Source organism: Oncorhynchus clarkii, chromosome 13 (assembly GCF_045791955.1).
Source record: "Oncorhynchus clarkii lewisi isolate Uvic-CL-2024 chromosome 13, UVic_Ocla_1.0, whole genome shotgun sequence".
Lineage (NCBI taxonomy): Eukaryota > Metazoa > Chordata > Actinopteri > Salmoniformes > Salmonidae > Oncorhynchus > Oncorhynchus clarkii.
The window spans coordinates 30122131-30142956 of record NC_092159.1 but is presented as its reverse complement, the minus strand read 5'-3'; the positions used below and the strand labels follow the sequence as shown (position 1 = coordinate 30142956).

The 20826-nt window shown below is 43.1% G+C and overlaps 1 protein-coding gene across 1 annotated transcript in view; it reads left to right on the top strand.

Annotated features, from left to right (window-relative positions):
• Positions 1–14632, top strand: part of LOC139424142 (zinc finger protein 271-like) — a 51362-nt gene extending 36730 nt beyond the window's left edge. Inside the window, exons 4-5 of the mRNA XM_071175834.1 lie at positions 13955–14192; positions 14278–14632. Of these exons, the coding sequence (XP_071031935.1) occupies positions 13955–14192; positions 14278–14632 (593 nt within the window). The remainder of the gene's footprint in view (positions 1–13954; positions 14193–14277) is intronic.
• Positions 14633–20826: the final 6194 nt, after the last annotated feature.

Here is a 20826-nt window from a genome sequence, read left to right as displayed (position 1 = left end):
CCTCTCCTCTCAGGCTCTACATGCGAACGCCTGGGACTGATGCAGTTCACTGTACCAAATGACCTGCACATTGTGGATCATGTCCAGCATGGACCCTGTCCAAAGAACAACTACTCAGCAGATATGACAATGTATTCAACATGCCCGTTGAATCTGTGCCTGGGGAGGTACACTTTGAAGTGGATGAGAGCATCACTCCAGTCCAGTGTGCTCCTCGCAATGTGCCCATTGCAATGAAAGTGGCTGTGAAGGCCCAGCTGGACAAGTATGAGGCCGATGGCCACATGACATCTGTGACTGAACCAACTGACTGGATCAGCAACATGGTCATAGTGAAAAAAACAGAGAAGCTGAGGGTCTGCATCGACCCAAAGCATCTGAACCAAGCACTGAAACGATCCCACTACATCATGCCGACACTGGAGGATGTCCTCTATAAGCTTCCCAAGGCCAGGATTTTCACCTTGGTGGATGCCCGAGATGCATTCCTTCAATGCAAGCTGGATGAAGAAAGCAGCCTCATGACTACCTTCTGGACCCCCTGGGGTCGGAAACGCTGGCTCAAGCTCCCGTTTGGTGTCTCAGTGGCGCCTGAGATATACCAACGTAAGCAGCACGAGTTACTGGCTGGACTCAAGGGCATTGAACCCATCGCCGATGATGTCCTGATCGTAGGCTGTGGTGACACAGACGAAGAAGCAGAACGCGACCACGATGTGAAGCTCCTGGCACTGATGGAGCGCTGCCGATCAGTTAAGCTTCGCCTTGGCCTGAAGAAGCTGCAGTTCAAGGTGAAAGACTTCCACTTCCATGGCCACATTCTCTCAGCAAAAGGCCTGAAGTCGGACCCAGACAAGGTCAGAGCGATCCTCGACATGCCAAACCCCTCTGATGCAAAAGGAGTACAGCGTCTCATCGGCTTTGCAAACTATCTTGCAAAGTTCATGCCACACCTATCAGCAGTCTGTGAGCCTCTGCGCTGGTTGCTGGACAAAGACACACCATGGCACTGGCTACCCAAGCACGAGGCCGCAGTGCAGGAGATGAAATCTCTGCCGTCATCCATGCCAGTGTTACGCTACTACAACGTCATGAAGCCTGTCACAATCCAGAGCGACTCCAGCCAAAGGGGACTTGGATGCTGCCTTATGCAGGAAGGCCAGCCCGTTGCGTTTGCCTCGAGAGCGCTCACCCCCACCGAACAAAACTATGCACAAATTGATAAAGAGTGCCTCAGCATCGTCTTCTCCTGCCAGCGATTCCATCACTACTTATATGGGCGAGACCTGGTCACCGTTGAAACTGACCACAAACCACTCATTGCCATATTCAGTAAACCTCTCCTCAACGCGCCCAAGAGGCTTCAAAGCATGCTCCTGACTCTGCAAAACTACAGCCTGAAGGTCATTTACAAGCCAGGACCAGAGATGTACATCAGCGACACACTGAGCAGGGCAACAACACAATGTACAGGCAGAGGCACTGTCTATCAGCGGCAGGCCATCTGTTCGCTACAGCAGGAACAACAAGATGTTCAACAGATCAATCAGGCAGACTACTTAAACGTCACAGATCACCGCCTAGCCCAGATAAGGCAACACACTGACAAGGACGAACACCTACAGTCACTGAAGTCCATGGCTCTCGCAGGTTGGCCATACCTGAAAGAGGAGACACCTTTCACAGTGAGAGAATACTGGACCTTTCGAGATGAGATCAGCGTGCAAAATGGCGTCTTGTTCAGAGGTCAGAAGGTCATTATTCCCAAATCACTACGTCCAGAGATGCTTACCCGCATACACTCCAGTCACGTTGGAGGTGATGCATGCTACCGCCAGGCTCGTGAAACATTATACTGGCCAAACATGCAAGCAGAAATTAAAGACTTTGTCAGCAACTGTACCACATGCAACGAGTACGCTCATGAACAGCAAAAGGAAACCATGATGTCACACGAACTGCCCACAAGGGCCTGGCAAATCGTCAGCATGGACTTATTCAGCTACAGACAAAAGGACTATCTTCTCATCGTTGATCACTACTCTGACTTTTGGGAAATTGAACTGCTCCCTGACTTGTCTGCAGAGACGGTCATAAAGCGCTGCAAGGCGCAGTTTGCAAGGCAAGGTCAGCCTGACAAGGTAATCACGGACAATGGCCCACAATTCACTGCACAGTTCAAGCGTTTCGCCTCAGAATGGGAGTTTGACCACGTGACCTCCTCTCCAAGACACCCAAAAGCAAATGGCAAGGCAGAATCAGCTGTCAAGATTGCAAAAAACCTGTTAAGCAGGGCCTTGCGCGACAGCAATGACCCATGGAAAGCGATCTTACAGTGGAGGAACACACCCACCGAAAACATGGACAGCAGCCCAGCACAACGCCTTCTGTCCAGACGTCTGAAGACTACAATCCCCGTAGCTAACAAGCTACTTGAGCCCTGCGTCATGGTTGGCGTCACGGACAAACTGCGTCACAGAAAGCAGCTCGCTAAGTGCTTCTACGACCGGACTGTTCGGGACCTACCAGAGCTGGAGATGGGTGAAACGATAAGGATGAAAGCGCTGCCGGGAGACCACACAGGACTTTGGAGGCTGGGCACATGCCTGCAGAGAGTTGCACCACGTTCTTACCTGGTGGATGTTGGTGGCTCCCTCTATCGTCGCAATCGGGTGGATCTGCGTGTAGCAGAGCAGACAAACCAGAACACGCCATACACTCACCTAGATGAGCTGGATCACAGTCCAGGCCCAAGGGTAAGGGGCGCAGAATTGAGACATGGGCCAACTGAAGGTGAGGCTTCTACCTCACCAAGCTCTCCAGCTCGTGCCCCTAATCCTACCCCTGTCAGAGCTAATACCTACTCGCGGGTGGGTCGGCTGTGCAAGCCACCGGACAGGCTTACTCTGTAAGCAAGGGACTGTTAACTTGCCCTTGGTTAATTAAAATCAATATTTTTTTTTGAAATAATTAAATTACAATTAAAAAAGGAAGATGACAACTGGAGTAAAAAAGAATGTAATGCTTTTTCTATTGTTATGACCTGACTGTTAAGAACTTAATGTTGTGCCTTTATGTTTGCACTTTCTATTGAAAAGGATGATGTTACGGAGTCTAGTTGATAGGTAATCGACTAGCCGGACTGTTCCCCGGGACTCCAGTTGTAGGGATTTGTACAATGCAAAAACAAGGCTATTGAACCTGACATTGGTGTCTGTCTTTATTCCTTTATCTAACATATCATACTGAAACACAAGTCAGTTAAGAACAGTACCTTAGACCGCTGCGCCGCTCGTGTGATAAAGGTATTGGATTCTGGGTAATCCACAGCAGATTTATGGAGAACTTGAAAATTTAGTGGTCCTGGGATAGAAATGTATAAAATTGACATTATATCATTAAATCCACGTTTTAAATCATACATTAGCAATTTATGTTATAGTAACTACTGTTGTTGGTTTGGTGTCAAGTCAGCCTCTCTTTATATGTTATTTGCCAAATCTCTGTTTTCCATGTTGGTTTTATGCTAAAGTTCCCTCTTTCAAGTTGGTATCTAACTGGAAAATGCATCTTCTTTAGGAGTGCTATTTTTACCCTGTTCACTACTGATCATTCATCCACACTGTGTGTCTTATCAATGCAGGTAATTTATGACAAATGTATAAAGTATATGTTTTATAAACTCATGAACACCAGCGAGTTTATTAGCCCAGTTTTGTTAGTTTAGGTGTATTATACTTCTTCGCCACGAGGGGGACATTGATTAATATTTCAGGTTAATTTTATATTTTTTATACTAAAATGGATGACAGTTTATTCTGATGTAGTGAATATGAGACACATGGAAACAATGTATTTATTTTTATTATAGTAATTTAGGAATTAGTAGGAATTGTTAAATCCATTATATGATCACAATAACTTGGATAGACATTTCAACTGCTTTTTTGTTAGTATATTATAGGGCAGATTTATGTAGAATTGCTGTGGGAGTGCTATTTATATCCCGTCACTACTGATCATCCATCCATACTGTGTGTGTCCCATCATTGCAGCTTTGGAAATAAATGAACTATCCATCCATTGCAACTTCCTGTGTTGACTCACTGACTTGAGAGACGGGACCAGAAAGGTCACACTAGGTCGATATCAAGTTCAGGCTTGCAAATGTTACACACACCTCCATCTCCATTAACTTCATCACACCTGCCCAGAACCATGAGAACACAGCCCCATCTCCAGTGCCCTCATCAGCACAATTTTATTTCTCTCTGTCACTTTCAACTTTTAGATAATAAAGCTTTTTTTCCTTTCTATTGAATTAACAACAGAGGATTGGTTGATTTCCAGGTTTTAATTAAGTATAATTTTTTAGATGATTGATGAGAAAAGTATCATCCAACCATCGGGTATCTCACTGCACCCTCAAATGCCATGTCTTGAAATATGCAGACAGACAGATTAAAAGTAATTTTACATTGTATAACTAACTAACTGTACACTGCTCAAAAAAATAAAGGGAACACTAAAATCACACATCCTAGATCTGAATAAAAATATTCTTATTAAATACTTTTTTCTTTACATAGTTGAATGTGCTGCTGCACTACTGCTGCAGTAGTTTATGTGTCGGGGGGCTAGGGTCAGTTTGTTATATCTGGAGTACTTCTCATGTCCTATCCGGTGTCCTGTGTGAATTTAAGTATGCTCTCTCTAATTCTCTCTTTCTCTCTTTCTTTCTCTCTCTCGGAGGACCTGAGCCCTAGGACCATGCCTCAGGACTACCTGACATGATGACTCCTTGCTGTCCCCAGTCCACCTGGCCGTGCTGCTGCTCCAGTTTCAACTGTTCGGCCTGTGATTATTATTATTTGACCATGCTGGTCATTTATGAACATTTGAACATCTTGGCCATGTTCTGTTACAATCTCCACCCGGCACAGCCAGAAGAGGACTGGCCACCCCACATAGCCTGGTTCCTCTCTAGGTTTCTTCCTAGATTTTGGCCTTTCTAGGGAGTTTTTCCTAGCCACTGTGCTTCTACACCTGCATTGCTTGCTGTTTGGGGTTTTAGGCTGGGTTTCTGTACAGCACTTTGAGATATCAGCTGATGTATGAAGGGCTATATAAATAAATTTGATTTGATTTGACAACAAAATCACACAAAAATTATCAATGGAAATCAAATGTATCAACACATGGAGGTCTGGATTTGGAGTCACACTCAAAATTAAAGTGGAAAACCACACTACAGGCTGATCCAGCTTTGATGTAATGTCCTTAAAACAAGTCAAATTAGGCTCAGTAGTGTGTGTGGCCTCCATGTGCTTGTATGACCTCCCTACAACGCCTGGGCATGCTCCAGGAACTGCTGACACACTCCAGCCACATGAGGTCTAGCATTGTCTTGCATTAGTAGGAACCCAGGTCCAACCGCACCAGCATATGGTCTCACAAGGGGTCTGAGGATCTCATCTCGGTACCTAATGGCAGTCAGGCTACCTCTGGTGAGCAAAGAAATGCCACCCCACAAAATGACTGACCCACCGCCAAACCGGTCATGCTGGAGGATGTTGCAGGCAGCAGAACGTTCTCCACGGCGTCTCCAGACTCTGTCACGTCTGTCACATGCTCAGTGTGAACCTGCTTTCATCTTTGAAGAGCACAGTGGCGAATTTGCCAATCTTGGTGTTCTCTGGCAAATGCCAAACGTCCTGCACGGTGTTGGGCTGTAAGCACAACCCCCACTTGTGGACGTCGGGCCCTCATACCACCCTCATGGAGTCTGTTTCTGACCGTTTGAGCAGACACATGCACATTTGTGGCCTGCTGGAGGTCATTTTACAGGGCTCTGGCAGTGCTCCTCCTGCTCCTCCTTGCACAATGGCGGAGGTAGCGGTCCTGCTGCTGGGTTGTTGCCCTCCTACGGCCTCCTCCACATCTCCTGGCCTGTCCTGGCCTCCTGGCCTGTCTCCTGGTAGCGCCTCCATGCTCTGGACACTACGCTGACGGACACAGCAAACCTTCTTGCCACAGCTCGCATTGATGTGCCATCCTGGTTGAGCTGCACTACCTGAGCCACTTGTGTGGGTTGTAGACTCAGTCTCAGGCTACCACTAGAGTGAAAGCACCGCCAGCATTCAAAAGTGACCAAAACATCAGCCAGGAAGCATAGGAACTGAGAAGTGATCTGTGGTCACCACCTGCAGAACCACTCCTTTATTGGGGGTGTCTTGCTAATTTCCTATAATTTCCACCTGTTGTCTATTCCATTTGCACAACAGCATGTGAAATGTATTGTCAATCAGTGTTGCTTCCTAAGTGGACAGTTTGATTTCACAGAAGTGTGATTGACTTGGAGTTACATTGTGTTGTTTAAGTGTTCCCTTTATTTTTTTGAGCAGTGTACTTCTGACAGATGACATTCTAAATCCGTCCATAACTTTATGACGTCATAACATTCCCAGAAGGATTGTTGAGTCATTGTTATTTTTACACTGAATACATGACTCTGCCGTTGTGCTGTAGATTAAGGTCTCTTGTATAACAAGGGACTATAATTTGTCCCAACATCACAGGCCACAGATTTTGATAAGGAACTCCAAAAGTGTTTCTGCAGTTTGACTAAGTTTTTTTAATGGGGTTTCTCCATGTTCACCTGCCAATGTAAATCCATTAAATGAGACAAGTTACCAGACAGGAGATCTTGCTAATGCTCTTCCCATTGATAACCTGAATGACAATTAACTTGTGGGCGGTGGTGGTGATGACGGCCTATTGGATGATGTCGTCCATCGGGATTCCCCAAAAAAGAAGACGCTCTGGATTGATCACTGGAGTCAGATGTGAAGGAGGAGGTTGATCATCAGGAGTCAGATGTGAAGGAGGAGGTTGATCATCAGGAGTCAGATGTGAAGGAGGAGGTTGATCATCAGGAGTCAGATGTGAAGGAGGAGGTTGATCATCAGGAGTCAGATGTGATGGAGGAGGTTGATCATCAAGAGTCAGATGTGATGGAGGAGGTTGATCGTCAGGAGTCAGATGTGAAGGAGGAGGTTGATCGTCAGGAGTCAGATGTGAAGGAGGAGGTTGATCATCAGGAGTCAGATGTGAAGGAGGAGGTTGATTATCAGGAGTCAGATGTGAAGGAGGAGGTTGATCATCAGGAGTCAGATGTGATGGAGGAGGTTGATCATCAGGAGTCAGATGTGAAGGAGGAGGTTGATTATCAGGAGTCAGATGTGAAGGAGGAGGTTGATCATCAGGAGTCAGATGTGATGGAGGAGGTTGATCATCAAGAGTCAGATGTGATGGAGGAGGTTGATCATCAGGAGTCAGATGTGAAGGAGGAGGTTGATCATCAGGAGTCAGATGTGAAGGAGTAGGTTGATCGTCAGGAGTCAGATGTGAAGGAGGAGGTTGATCATCAGGAGTCAGATGTGAAGGAGTAGGTTGATCATCAGGAGTCAGATGTGAAGGAGGAGGTTGATCATCAGGAGTCAGATGTGAAGGAGGAGATTGATCATCAGTGAACCTCTAGGATTGTGGCTGGGCTGGCGTTTCCACTTCCAGCTTGGTCATATATTTTTGATACATTGAATGTTGATATTTTGAACCTATGTTATATATTTGTACCTCCTGTTTCAGGAAGTGATGTCACTAAGTACTGTCCCTATATATACAGTGCATTTGGAAAGTATTCATACCCCTTCACTTTTTCAACATTTTGTTACGTTACAGCCTTATTCTAAAATGGATGAAATTATATTTTCCCCTCATCAATCTACACACAATACCCCATAATGACATCACAATACCCCATGATGACAAAGCAAAAACAGGTTTTTGTGAATAATGAATTAAAGAAAATTATTTTCTTTCAAAAACAAGGACATTTCTAAGTGACCCCAAACTTTTGAACGGCAGTGTACCTGTACAGGATGTATTGTTACACCATGTAGGAGCAGTATAGACCTAGTCTGTTCATTATATACATCTACATGATGTATTGTTAAACCATGTAGGAGCAGTATAGACCTAGTCTGTTCATTATATACAGTGGGGCAAAAAAAGTATTTAGTCAGCCACCAATTGTGCAAGTTCTCCCACTTAAAAAGATGAGAGAGGTCTGTAATAGTCATCATAGGTACACTTCAACTATGACAGACAAAATGATAAAAAAAATTCTCCAGAAAATCACATTGTAGGATTTTTAATGAATTTATTTGCAAATTATGGTGGAAAATAAGTATTTGGTCAATAACAAAAGTTTATCTCAATACTTCGTTATATACCCTTTGTTGGCAATGACAGAGGTCAAACGTTTTCTGTAAGTCTTCACAAGGTTTTCACACACTGTTGCTGGTATTTTGGCCCATTCCTCCATGGAGATCTCCTCTAGAGCAGTGATGTTTTGGGGCTGTTGCTGGGCAACACAGACTTTCAACTCCCTCCAAAGATTTTCTATGAGGTTGAGATCTGGAGACTGGCTAGGCCACTCCAGGACCTTGAAATGCTTCTTACGAAGCCACTCCTTTGTTGCCCGGGCGGTGTGTTTGGGATCATTGTCATGCTGAAAGACCCAACCACGTTTCATCTTCAATGCCCTTGCTGATGGAAGGAGTTTTTCATTTAAAATCTCACGATACACGGCCCCATTCATTCTTTCCATTACACGGATCAGTCGTCCTGGTCCCTTTGCAGAAAAACAGCCCCAAAGCATTATGTTTCCACCCCCATGCTGCACAGTAGGTATGGTGTTCTTTGGATGCAACTCAGCATTCTTTGTCCTCCAAACACGACGAGTTGAGTTTTTACCAAAAAGTTATATTTTGGTTTCATCTGACCATATGACATTCTCCCAATCTTCTTCTGGATCATCCAAATGCTCTTTAGCAAACTTCAGACAGGCCTGGACATGTACTGGCTTAAGCAGGGGGACACGTCTGGCACTGCAGGATTTGAGTCCCTGGCGGCGTAGTGTGTTACTGGTAGGCTTTGTTACTTTGGTCCCAGCTCTCTGCAGGTCATTCACTAGGTCCCCCCGTGTGGTTCTGGGATTTTTGCTCACCGTTCTTGTGATCATTTTGACCCCACGGGGTGAGATCTTGCGTGGAGCCCCAGATCGAGGGAGATTATCAGTGGTCTTGTATGTCTTCCATTTCCTAATAATTGCTCCCACAGTTGATTTCTTCAAACCAAGCTGCTTACCTATTGCAGATTCAGTCTTCCCAGCCTGGTGCAGGTCTACAATTTTGTTTCTGGTGTCCTTTGACAGCTCTTTGGTCTTGGCCATAGTGGAGTTTGGAGTGTGACTGTTTGAGGTTGTGGACAGGTGTCTTTTATACTGATAACAAGTTCAAACAGGTGCCATTAATACAGGTAACGAGTGGAGGACAGAGAAGCCTCTTATTAAAGAAGAAGTTACAGGTATGTGAGAGCTTAATGAAACTGCCTTTAATGTGCTGTAGTAAACATTTTTTATTCACACTAATCAATACACATTCAAGTCTTTGTATGTCTCAATATAATAGTTTTATTTAATTAAATCCATTTAAAATAATCTTGGTCTGAAAATAAAATATGATCCTCAACTGCGTTTCCCCTCCAGTCAGCAGACGGCGATGTGCGTCTTTCAGGCGACGCTGCCAGTATAATCTAGTGGACGGTTCTTCAGAAACAGCTAGCTTGCTAGCCAACATAGCCGAAAGATTCAAGCTATTTATACGCTTTCGGTGTATATTAGCTACTGTGTTTTCGACACACTTCTGTCGTATCTACTTGTTAACCTATTTAATATTACGTTATTTTGTATTAGTCAGCTATAGTATCTGTCTGGTTAAGTTAGCACTAGTCTAGTCGCTAATGATCGCTACCTAACATCCCCGACCATGAGCTCCCTAAACTTCTCTCCTCCTGGTAAAGAAGAGTTGATCTGGTAGCCTGGTTCCTCTCTAGGTTTCTTCCTAGGTTTTGGCCTTTCAAGGGAGTTTTTCCTAGCCACCGTGCTTCTACACTTGCATTGCTTGCTGTTTGGGGTTTTAGGCTGGGTTTCTGTACAGCACTTTGAGATGTCAGCTGATGTACGAAGGGCTATATAAATACATTTGATTTGATTTGATCTGCTGGATGGAGAAGGAAGCTCTGGGGCTGAACATTGTCGTGAAAGAGGAGGAGGAAAAGGAGGATGTAACAGTAAAACTAGAAGTAGAGGGTGAGGTTTTTACAGTAAAAGAAGAAGAGAAAGACGTTTCAGTGAAAGAAGAGGAAGATGCGTTCAGAGTGAAAGAGGAAGAGGATGTTACAGTAAAAGAAGAGGAGGCAGAGAAAGAGGAGGATGCAGTTTTTGGAGTGAAGAAGGAAGGGGAGATGACTGTCACATTGAAAGATGAAGAGGAGGGAATAGGAGATCTGAATAACACCATTAAGTACCGCCTTAAATTCGTTTTTTACTTTCGATATTCGGAGTTGGCTCGTCAATACCTCTTCAACGGAGGGCCCTAGGATGATGACTGATATGTCTAGAATCAGTCGACGCAGAGAGCAAGCTACCCCTTGTTTTCTCCGTTCCGTTTCCAAAAAGTGACTTAACATATATATTTGAGAATAGTCTATCTGCTGACCGTAGACTGGGGGACACAGCATTTAGTGATTTTAATGTAGTGATGATTTACTACACACCGTGCCCCCCAATAGTGCCATGTGAGAGTTGGGTTGGCTACACCAAAGATTATGGATATACTGACAAGATATCTCTCCGCCCTAACAAGGGGAGTCATTGTCCACAAAGTGGCACTGCGGGTCCTCTATCTCCCGCCTACCCCTTTCTTTGGATTGGTGGATACATCTTATTATTGTAATCTATTGTTTATATTCTATGAGGGTTGTTGTCGTCAACCACCTGTATTCAATGGAGAGAGATGCTAAGCTACTAGCATGAATATGCATAGCGATCTGGAGACAACTCCTATAGTGTTTTTATCAAAGTTGTCGGTATGTCGCGTGTCCTCATAACTTAAGCATTACGAAACTTCTGTTTCCAGTAATAATGATAATTTGTATCTTCCTATCCACATGTGGGATCCCATCATAATGCCAACCAAAACAGGCTTAGATTTTTTGCAAATGTGTGAAAACTATTTCCCAGGATAACTAGTCTGAGTAATGTAAGATCCCAGGATAACTTGTCTGAGTAATGTTAGATCCCAGGATAACTAGTCTCAGAGTAATGTAAGATCCCAGGATAACTAGTCTGAGTAATGTAAGATCCCAGGATAACTAGTCTCAGAGTAATGTAAGATCCCGGGATAACTAGTCTCGGAGTAACGTAAGATCCCAGGATAACTAGTCTCAGAGTAATGTAAGATCCCAGGATAACTAGTCTCAGAGTAATGTAAGATCCCAGGATAACTAGTGTGAGTAATGTTAGATCCCAGGATAACTAGTGTGAGTAATGTAAGATCCCAGGATAACTTGTCTCAGAGTAATGTAAAATCCCAGGATAACTAGTCTCAGAGTAATGTAAGTCTCAGATAGTTTTAACCCATTACAGTCTAAGCCTTGTATGGGGGGGTGGGGGTTCTTCTAAGCTATATGGAATTGTTTTAAGAAGGTTTAAACAACATGAAGGGCTTCCCCAGTATAGTCCTGTAGAAACACCCTCCAACATGAAGGGCTTCCCCAGTATAGTACTGTAGAAACACCCTCCAATATGAAGTGCTTCCCTAGTATAGTACTGTAGAAACACCCTCCAATATGAAGTGCTTCCCCAGTATAGTACTGTAGAAACACCCTCCAATATGAAGTGCTTCCCCAGTATAGTACTGTAGAAACACCCTTCAACATGAAGGGCTTCCCCATTCTTTATTCATGGCTGTGTTCTTAGGCAAAATTGTGAGTGAGCCCACTCCCTTGGCTGAGAAGCAACTTGTCTTCTCCTGACAAGCTTTTTACCAGATGCCCCAAACAATCGGAAAGGGGATTCATCAGAGAAAATGACTTTACCCCAGTCCTCAGCAGTCCAATCCCTGTACTTTTTGCAGAATATCAGTCTGTCCCTGATGTGTTTCTTGGAGAGAAGTGGCTTCTTTGCTGCCATTCTTGACACCAGGCCATCCTCCAAAAGTCTTTGCCTCACTGTGCGTGCAGATGTACTCACACCTGACTGCTGCCAGTCCTGAGCAAGCTCTGTACTGGTGGTGCCACGATCCCGCAGCTGAATCAACTTTAGGAGACGGTCCTGGCGCTTGCTGGACTTTCTTGGGCGCCCTGAAGCCTTCTTCACAACAATTGAACCGCTCTTCTTGAAATTCTTGATGATCCGATAAATGGTTGATTTAGGGGCAATCTTACTGGCAGCAATATCCTTGCCTGTGAAGCCCCTTCTGTGCAAAGCAATGATGAAGGCACGTGTTTCCTTGCAGCTAACCATGGATGACAGAGGAAGAACAATGATTCCAAGCACCACCCTCCTTTTGAAGCTTCCAGTCTGTTATTCAAACTCAATCAGCATGGCAGAGTGATCTCCAGCCTTGTCCTCGTCAACACTCACACCTGTGTTAACAAGAGAATCACTGACATGATGTCAGCTGGTCCTTTTGTGGCAGGGCTGAAATGCAGTGGGATTCAGTTAATTTGCATGGCAAAGAGGGACTTTGCAATTAATTTCAATTAATCTGATCATGCTTCATAACATTCTGGAGTATATGCAAATTGCCATCATACAAACTGAGGCAGCAGACTTTGTGAAAATTAATATTTGTTACCTTTCTCAAAACTTTTGGCCACGACTGTACACACAATACCTCATAATGAAAAAGCTAAAATAGGTTTGTAGAAAACATGTCACATTTATTAATAAGAAAAAACAGATACCTAATTTACATAAGTATTCAGACCGTTTGCTATGAGACTTGAAATTGAGCTCAGGTGCATACTGTTTCCATTGATCATTGTTGAGATGTTTCTACAACTTGTTTGGAGTCCACCTGTGGTAAATTACATTGATTGGGCATGATTTGGAAAGGCACACACCTGTCTGGCTACCACAGCATTCTGAAGCGATGCGCCATCCCATCTGGTTTGTGCTTAGTGGGACGATCATTTGTTTTTCAACGGGACAATGATCTAACACACCTTCAGGACTATTTGACCAAAAAGGATAGTGATGGAGTGCTGCATCAGATGACCTAGCCTCCACAATCACCTGACCTCAACCGAATTGAGATGTTTTGGGATGAGTTGGGCCGCAGAGTGAAGGAAAAGCAGCCAAAAAGTGGGAACTCCTTCAACACTGTTGGAAAAGCCTTCCAGGTGAAGCTGGTTGAGAGAATGCCAAGAGTGTGCGAAGCTGTCATCAAGGCAAAGGGTGGCTACTTTGAAGAATCTAAAATATATTTTGATTTGTTTACCACTTTTTTGGTTACTACATGATTCCATATGTGTTTTCATAGTTGTCATGTCTTCACTATTATTCTACAATGTAAAAAATAGTAAAGATAAAAACCAACCCTGGAATGAGTAGGTGTGTCCAAAGTTTTGACTGGTACTGTATATCTCATTAATGTTTTTACATTCAGTTACATAAAGTCACCACTTCTTCCATAGGCAAACATGTACGGAAAGCTTTTTTTTTAGGGATGCTGTCAAAAATGTATTGAATTCAAATGGATTAACCCAGCCTACAAAGCACTCCAGCCACTCTGTTGTGGGATCTAGTCTCAATTAAACCTCATAGGAAGACCAGTTTTATCATGTGGAGGTTTCATTCAGGTCTCTGTTTAACGAGATACTCTGTCTTTGGCAGGAGAGAGACCAGACTCTCACTCTGACAGCGGGAAGAGTCCTTCAGGGGAACCAGACCCAGAGACGCCCAAACCAGTGAGACAACACCACTGCTCCCACTGTGAAAAGCGTTTTTGCTGGTCAGGGAACCTAAAACTGCATGAGAGGACACACACAGGAGAAAAGCCTTACCAGTGTTCCCAGTGTGGAAAGAGTTTTGCCGGGTTAACTAACCTGAAAAGGCATGAGAGAATACACACAGGAGAAAAGCCTTATCACTGTTCCCTCTGTGGAATCAGTTTTATTCAGTTAGGGCACCTAAAAGCTCATGAGAGGACACACACAGGAGAAAAGCCTTTTCAATGTTCCCAGTGTGGAAATAGTTTTACTAAGAAAGGGCAAGTAAAAGAGCATGAGAGAATACACACAGCAGAAAATGCCTTTCCAATGTTCCCATTGTGGAAAGAGTTTTGCCATATTAACTAACCTGAAAAGGCATGAGAGAATACACACAGGAGAAAAGCCTTTCCAATGTTCCCAGTGTGGAAAGAGTTTTATTCAGATAGGGTACCTAAAAGTTCATGAGAGAATACTTACAGAAGAAAAGCTTTACCAATGTTCCCAGTGTGAAAAGAGTTTTACTCAGATAGGGTACCTAAAAGCTCACGAGAGAATACACACAGGACAAAAGCCTTTCCAATGCTCCCAGTGTGGAAAGAGTTTTACCATGTTAGCTAGCCTGAAAAGGCATGAGAGATTACACACAGGAGAAAGGCCTTTCCAATTCTCCCAGTGTGGAAATAGTTTTACCTGGTTAGGGAGCCTGAAGGAGCATGAGAAGACACACTAAAAAAGCCCTACCACTGCTCTTTCTCTCTGTGTGGAAGGACATTTTTCCAGTCAGAGAACCTGAAATCACATGAGAGAATAAAGGTGCTGTGTTCTGACTTATTTTTGACTGAGAATTTGTGTTTTTGTTTATGCCACATGAAATCATATTGTTTATGATTATACTTGTCTATTTAAGGTCCCACAGTTAACAATGCATGTCAGAGCAAATACCAAGCAATGAGGTCAAAGAAATTCTCCGTAGAGCTCAGAGACAGGATGGTGTCGAGGCACAGATCTGGGGAATGTTACCAAAAATGTCTGTAGCATTGGAGATCTCCAAGAACACAGTGGTCACCATCATTCTTAAATGGAAGAAGTTTGGAACCACAAAGATTCTTCCTAGAGCTGGCCATCTGGCCAAACTGAGCAATTGGGAGAGAAGGGCCTTGGTCAGCAACCCGATGTTCACTCTGACAGAGCTCCAGAGCTCTTCTGTGGAGATGGTTTTCCTTCTGGAAGGTTCCCCCATCTCTGCAGCACTCCACCAATCAGGCCTTTATGTAGCAATGATTAAAACCTCTTAAGGATGCGCCCCTTTTTTTCCAAAAACCTGTTTTTTTTTCATTTGTCGTTCGTTTGTCGTTATGGGGTATTGTGTGTAGATTGATGAGGAGGGGGAAAAAAATCAATTTTAGAATAAGGCTGTAACGTAACAAAATGTGGAAAAGGTGAAGGGGTCTGAATACTTTCCGAATGCACTGTATACCACTGGCAGAGTTTTCTACCGCTGTCAGAGGTTTCTACCGCTGTCAGGGGTTTCTACCGCTGTCAGAGGTTTCTACTGCTGGCTGAGATTTCTACCGCTGGCTGAGATGTATACCGCTGGCTGAGGTTTCTACCGCTGGTAGTTTTGTACACTGTCATGTGATACGTGGTATAGAAAAATCCAATTTTAGGAGAGTACATGGGAGGCACTATACTGTGTCTCTGCAGGTGTCTATCTGGTCAAGACCACTGAAACAGGTGCCCCTCCACCCTCTGGTGGGATGGATCATGTCTACAGAGAAACCTAGATTCAAATACTTAGATTTGTGTGTATTGGGTATTTGTTGTGAAATTGTTAGATATTACTTGTTAGATATTACTGCACTGTCAGAGCTGGAAACACAAGCATTTCGTTACACCCTCAAAAACATTTGCTAAACAATGTATGTGACCAATAAAATGTGATTTGATTTTGATTTTAAATAAATGTCCTATTTATCAAAGGTGCTTTTGGCTGGGGTCAAAATGTCTCCAAAGGATTTGAATTTGTTAAAAGTCAATTTTCATACAGAAACACTAAACCAAGATTTAGATTAAATAAGAACCAGGTGATTGACAAAGTCATGAAAATTGAAAGAATTGAATAAACCACATTTTGGCTATGATAAAAGAAATGCCTCTGGGGTCAAAATGATCCTTGTCAGAAGTATGGTTCAAGGCCTCCCGGGTGGCGCAGTGGTTAAGGGCGCTGTACTGCAGCGCCAGCTGTGCCATCAGAGTCCCTGGGTTCGCGCCCAGGCTCTGTCGTAACCGGCCGCGACCGGTCCGTGGGCGACGCACAATTGGCCTAGCGTCGTCCGGGTTAGGGAGGGATTGGTCGGTAGGGATCTCCTTGTCTCATCGCGCACCAGCGACTCCTGTGGCGGGCTGGGCGCAGTGCGCGCTAGCCAAGGTTGCCAGGTGCACGGTGTAGAGGGTGAGGCTGTTACTGTGAAAGACGTTTCAGTGAAAGAAGAGGAAGATGCGTTCAGAGTGAAAGAGGAGGAGGATGTTACAGTAAAAGAAGGAGAAAGAGGAAGATGCAGTTTTTGGAGTGAAAGAGGAGGATGCAGTTTTTGGAGTGAAAGAGGATGAGGGGGAGATGACTGTAACATTGAAAGAGGAGGTTGGAGATATGTTTAACACCAGTAAGTACCGTCTCTGCAGTCGTTGAACCAATATGCAGTAAAGGGGTTCTACACTAATGTTGTTCTGTAGGAATGGCTGAAGCTACACTATAACGTGTAGAACATCAAGAATGGACCATCAACAAAACGTTAACAATTGATCAAATGCATCCAATGACAATGCCTGAAATACTGTATTCCTCAATAGCTCCTATTAGCTTAGCCCAATATGTAGTCGTAAAGGGGCAATCAGCAGTTGTTACATCCATTTTGGGACTTATACATTAATGATATGTACCCACCTGTTTCTTGAAGAATTCACCTATAAATGCCTGGTGAGCTTAGTTCAACTGTATTTGTCAATATTTGTCAGTAAATATAAACAAACACTGTATAAAAGGAGCAAGCAGGCTGATTTTGTCTTTCGTTTTGAGCCCACGGCAAGAAGGCAGCAGAGCCTACTGTGCTAACGGGTTCCCACTAGATAACACACAGTGCATGAGGAGTGGCTAACTTTTCAAGCTTGCGTACAAACTCAGCAGCACAGAGTCGATCCCTCATATGATGTTGAGAAATAGTGCATTGTGGGTAGTGTAGAAGACCCCTCTTTTCCGCTGCTGCTACTCTGTTAATTATCTTTGAGTCACTATGAGTCACTTTAACTATCTACATGTACATATTACCTTAATTACCTCTGTAACCGTTGCCCCTGCACATTGACTCTATACCGGTTCTCCTTGTATATAGCCTCCACATCACATTGACTCTGTACCGGTACCCCCTGTATATAGCCTTGCTATTGTTATTTTACTGCTGCTGTTTAATTATTTGTTACTTTAAAAAAAAAAAGTTTTTACTTCACACATATTTTTCTTAACTTCCTAAATCATTGTTGGTTAAGGGCTTCTAAGTAAGCAGTTCACTGTAAAAAAATAAAACAAATAAAAAAATCAAATACCTGTTGTATTTGACGCATGTGACAAATACAATTGTATTTGATTTGATATCCAGAAATAAGTTAAAGAAATATGTAATAACGCCAAAACATAACTGTGTGTACTTATAGGTAACCAGATCGTGACTACAACTAGCTTACTAAGTCTTTAACCACACTGTGTTGTTACACTGTGTAGTGGAAATTTCCTGTATTTACCAAATCATGAGAGCAAACCACACACAAGTCAGAGTTATCATAAAGTCCATCTTTAATTATATGAGCTCCATCACAACCCTGTGACTCTCAGATCAATTCAGTGTCTATAAATTAATTATCTGAGATTCCTTACACATTGCAAATGAGATCTTTTATAGCAAAGACACACATAGCCTGACAGCATTGGCTATAAATTATCATTCAGCTTTGTCTCCTAAACTATGTTCTTATCTCGCTCTCAGGACCATAAAACAAAACCTCATCAACAGGCATATATCAAATACACCCCTCCTGGACAAGATCACAGAGACACAGTGACTGATGGCCTTGAGATAGAAGCTGTTTTTCGAGAGACTGAAAAACAGCTTCTATCTCAAGGCCATCAGACTGTTAAACAGCCACCACTAACATTGAGTGGCTGCTGCCAACACACTGACTCAACTCCAGCCACTTTAATAATGGGAACTGATGGGAAATGATGTAAAATATATCACTAGTCACTTTAAACAATGCTACCTAATATAATGTTTACATACCCTACATTATTCATCTCATATGTATACGTATATACTGTACTCTATATCATCTACTGCATCTTTATGTAAAACATGTATCACTAGCCACTTTAACTATGCCACTTTGTTTACATACTCATACTCATATGTACAGTGCCTTGCGAAAGTATTCGGACCCCTTGAACTTTGCGACCTTTTGCCACATTTCAGGCTTCAAACATGAAGATATAAAACTGTTTTTTTTTGTGAAGAATCAACAACAAGTGGGACACAATCATGAAGTGGAACGACATTTATTGGATATTTCAAACTTTTTTAACAAATCAAAAACTGAAAGATTGGGCGTGCAAAATTATTCAGCCCCTTTACTTTCAGTGCAGCAAACTCTCTCCAGAAGTTCAGTGAGGATCTCTGAATGATCCAATGTTGACCTAAATGACTAATGATGATAAATACAATCCACCTGTGTGTAATCAAGTCTCCGTATAAATGCACCTGCACTGTGATAGTCTCAGAGGTCCGTTAAAAGCGCAGAGAGCATCATGAAGAACAAGGAACACACCAGGCAGGTCCGAGATACTGTTGTGAAGAAGTTTAAAGCCGGATTTGGATACAAAAAGATTTCCCAAGCTTTAAACATCCCAAGGAGCACTGTGCAAGCGATAATATTGAAATGGAAGGAGTATCCGACCACTGCAAATCTACCAAGACCTGGCCGTCCCTCTAAACTTTCAGCTCATACAAGGAGAAGACTGATCAGAGATGCAGCCAAGAGGCCCATGATCACTCTGGATGAACTGCAGAGATCTACAGCTGAGGTGGGAGACTCTGTCCATAGGACAACAATCAGTTGAATATTGCACAAATCTGGCCTTTATGGAAGAGTGGCAAGAAGAAAGCCATTTCTTAAAGATATCCATAAAAAGTGTTGTTTAAAGTTTGCCACAAGCCACCTGGGAGACACACCAAACATGTGGAAGAAGGTGCTCTGGTCAGATGAAACCAAAATTTAACTTTTGGCAACAATGCAAAACGTTATGTTTGGCGTAAAAGCAACACAGCTGAACACACCATCCCCACTGTCAAACATGGTGGTGGCAGCATCATGGTTTGGGCCTGCTTTTCTTCAGCAGGGACAGGGAAGATGGTTAAAATTGAAGGGAAGATGGATGGAGCCAAACACAGGACCATTCTGGAAGAAAACCTGATGGAGTCTGCAAAAGACCTGAGACTGGGACGGAGATTTGTCCTCCAACAAGACAATGATCCAAAACATAAAGCAAAATCTACAATGGAATGGTTCAAAAATAAACATATCCAGGTGTTAGAATGGCCAAGTCAAAGTCCAGACCTGAATCCAATCGAGAATCTGTGGAAAGAACTGAAAACTGCTGTTCACAAATGCTCTCCATCCAACCTCACTGAGCTCGAGCTGTTTTGCTAGGAGGAATGGGAAAAAATTTCAGTCTCTCGATGTGCAAAACTGATAGAGACATACCCCAAGCGACTTACAGCTGTAATCGCAGCAAAAGGTGGCGTTACAAATTATTACCTTAAGGGGGCTGAATAATTTTGCACGCCCAATCTTTCAGTTTTTGATTTGTTAAAAAAGTTTGAAATATCCAATAAATGTCGTTCCACTTCATGATTGTGTCCCACTTGTTGTTGATTCTTCACAAAAAAATACAGTTTTATATCTTTATGTTTGAAGCCTGAAATGTGGCAAAAGGTTGCAAAGTTCAAGGGGGCCGAATACTTTCGCAAGGCACTGTATATACTGCACTCAATACCATCTACTGTATCTTGCCTATGCCGCTCTGTACCATCACTCATTCATATATCTTTATGTACATATTCTTTATCCCCTTACACTTGGTAGTAGTTTTGGAATTGTTAGCTAGATTACTTGTTGGTTATTACTGCATTGTCGGAACTAGAAGCACAAGCATTTCGCTACACCCGCATTAACATCTGCTAACCATATGTATGTGACAAATAAAAATGTGATTTGATTTGATTTGATTGGCACACAGACATTGTGGAGCCAAGAGATAATTGGTTTAAAAGATATGTTTACATATGAAGACAAGCTTGACCTCTCCCCTCTCTGCGGCCCAAGTAACTGAACCCAGGACAGAGAAAGGATAACTGCAAATGGCCACCACTATAGTACAACAAGATACATTCTAAATGAGAAGTAACTCACAAGCATATAATGAAAATTTAACATCTTATCTCTGTTACCCAACTATTCTGATTATTCCCCAACAACTGGTGAGTAAATACTCATGCGTCCTACACTTTAACTTTTTGTCTGAAATGCTGTTGGTGTGACACATAATCTAGTAGACGGGACACTTCTTTCAACAGCAGCAACAGTTACAGGCTGATATTGCAAAATATATTTTATTATTCAATTATTTCACCCATACTGCTTACGCGCACCAATGAGCGTCTGCGTTAAGGGCTAAAATAGAAGTCATTCAGATGAGTTAGGCAGTTGGATGGGCTATTTACAGATGGGCTGTGTACAGCTGCAGCGATCGGTAAACTTCTCAGATAGCTGATGCATAAAGTTAGTGAGGGAGATATAAGTCTCCAACTTCAGCGATTT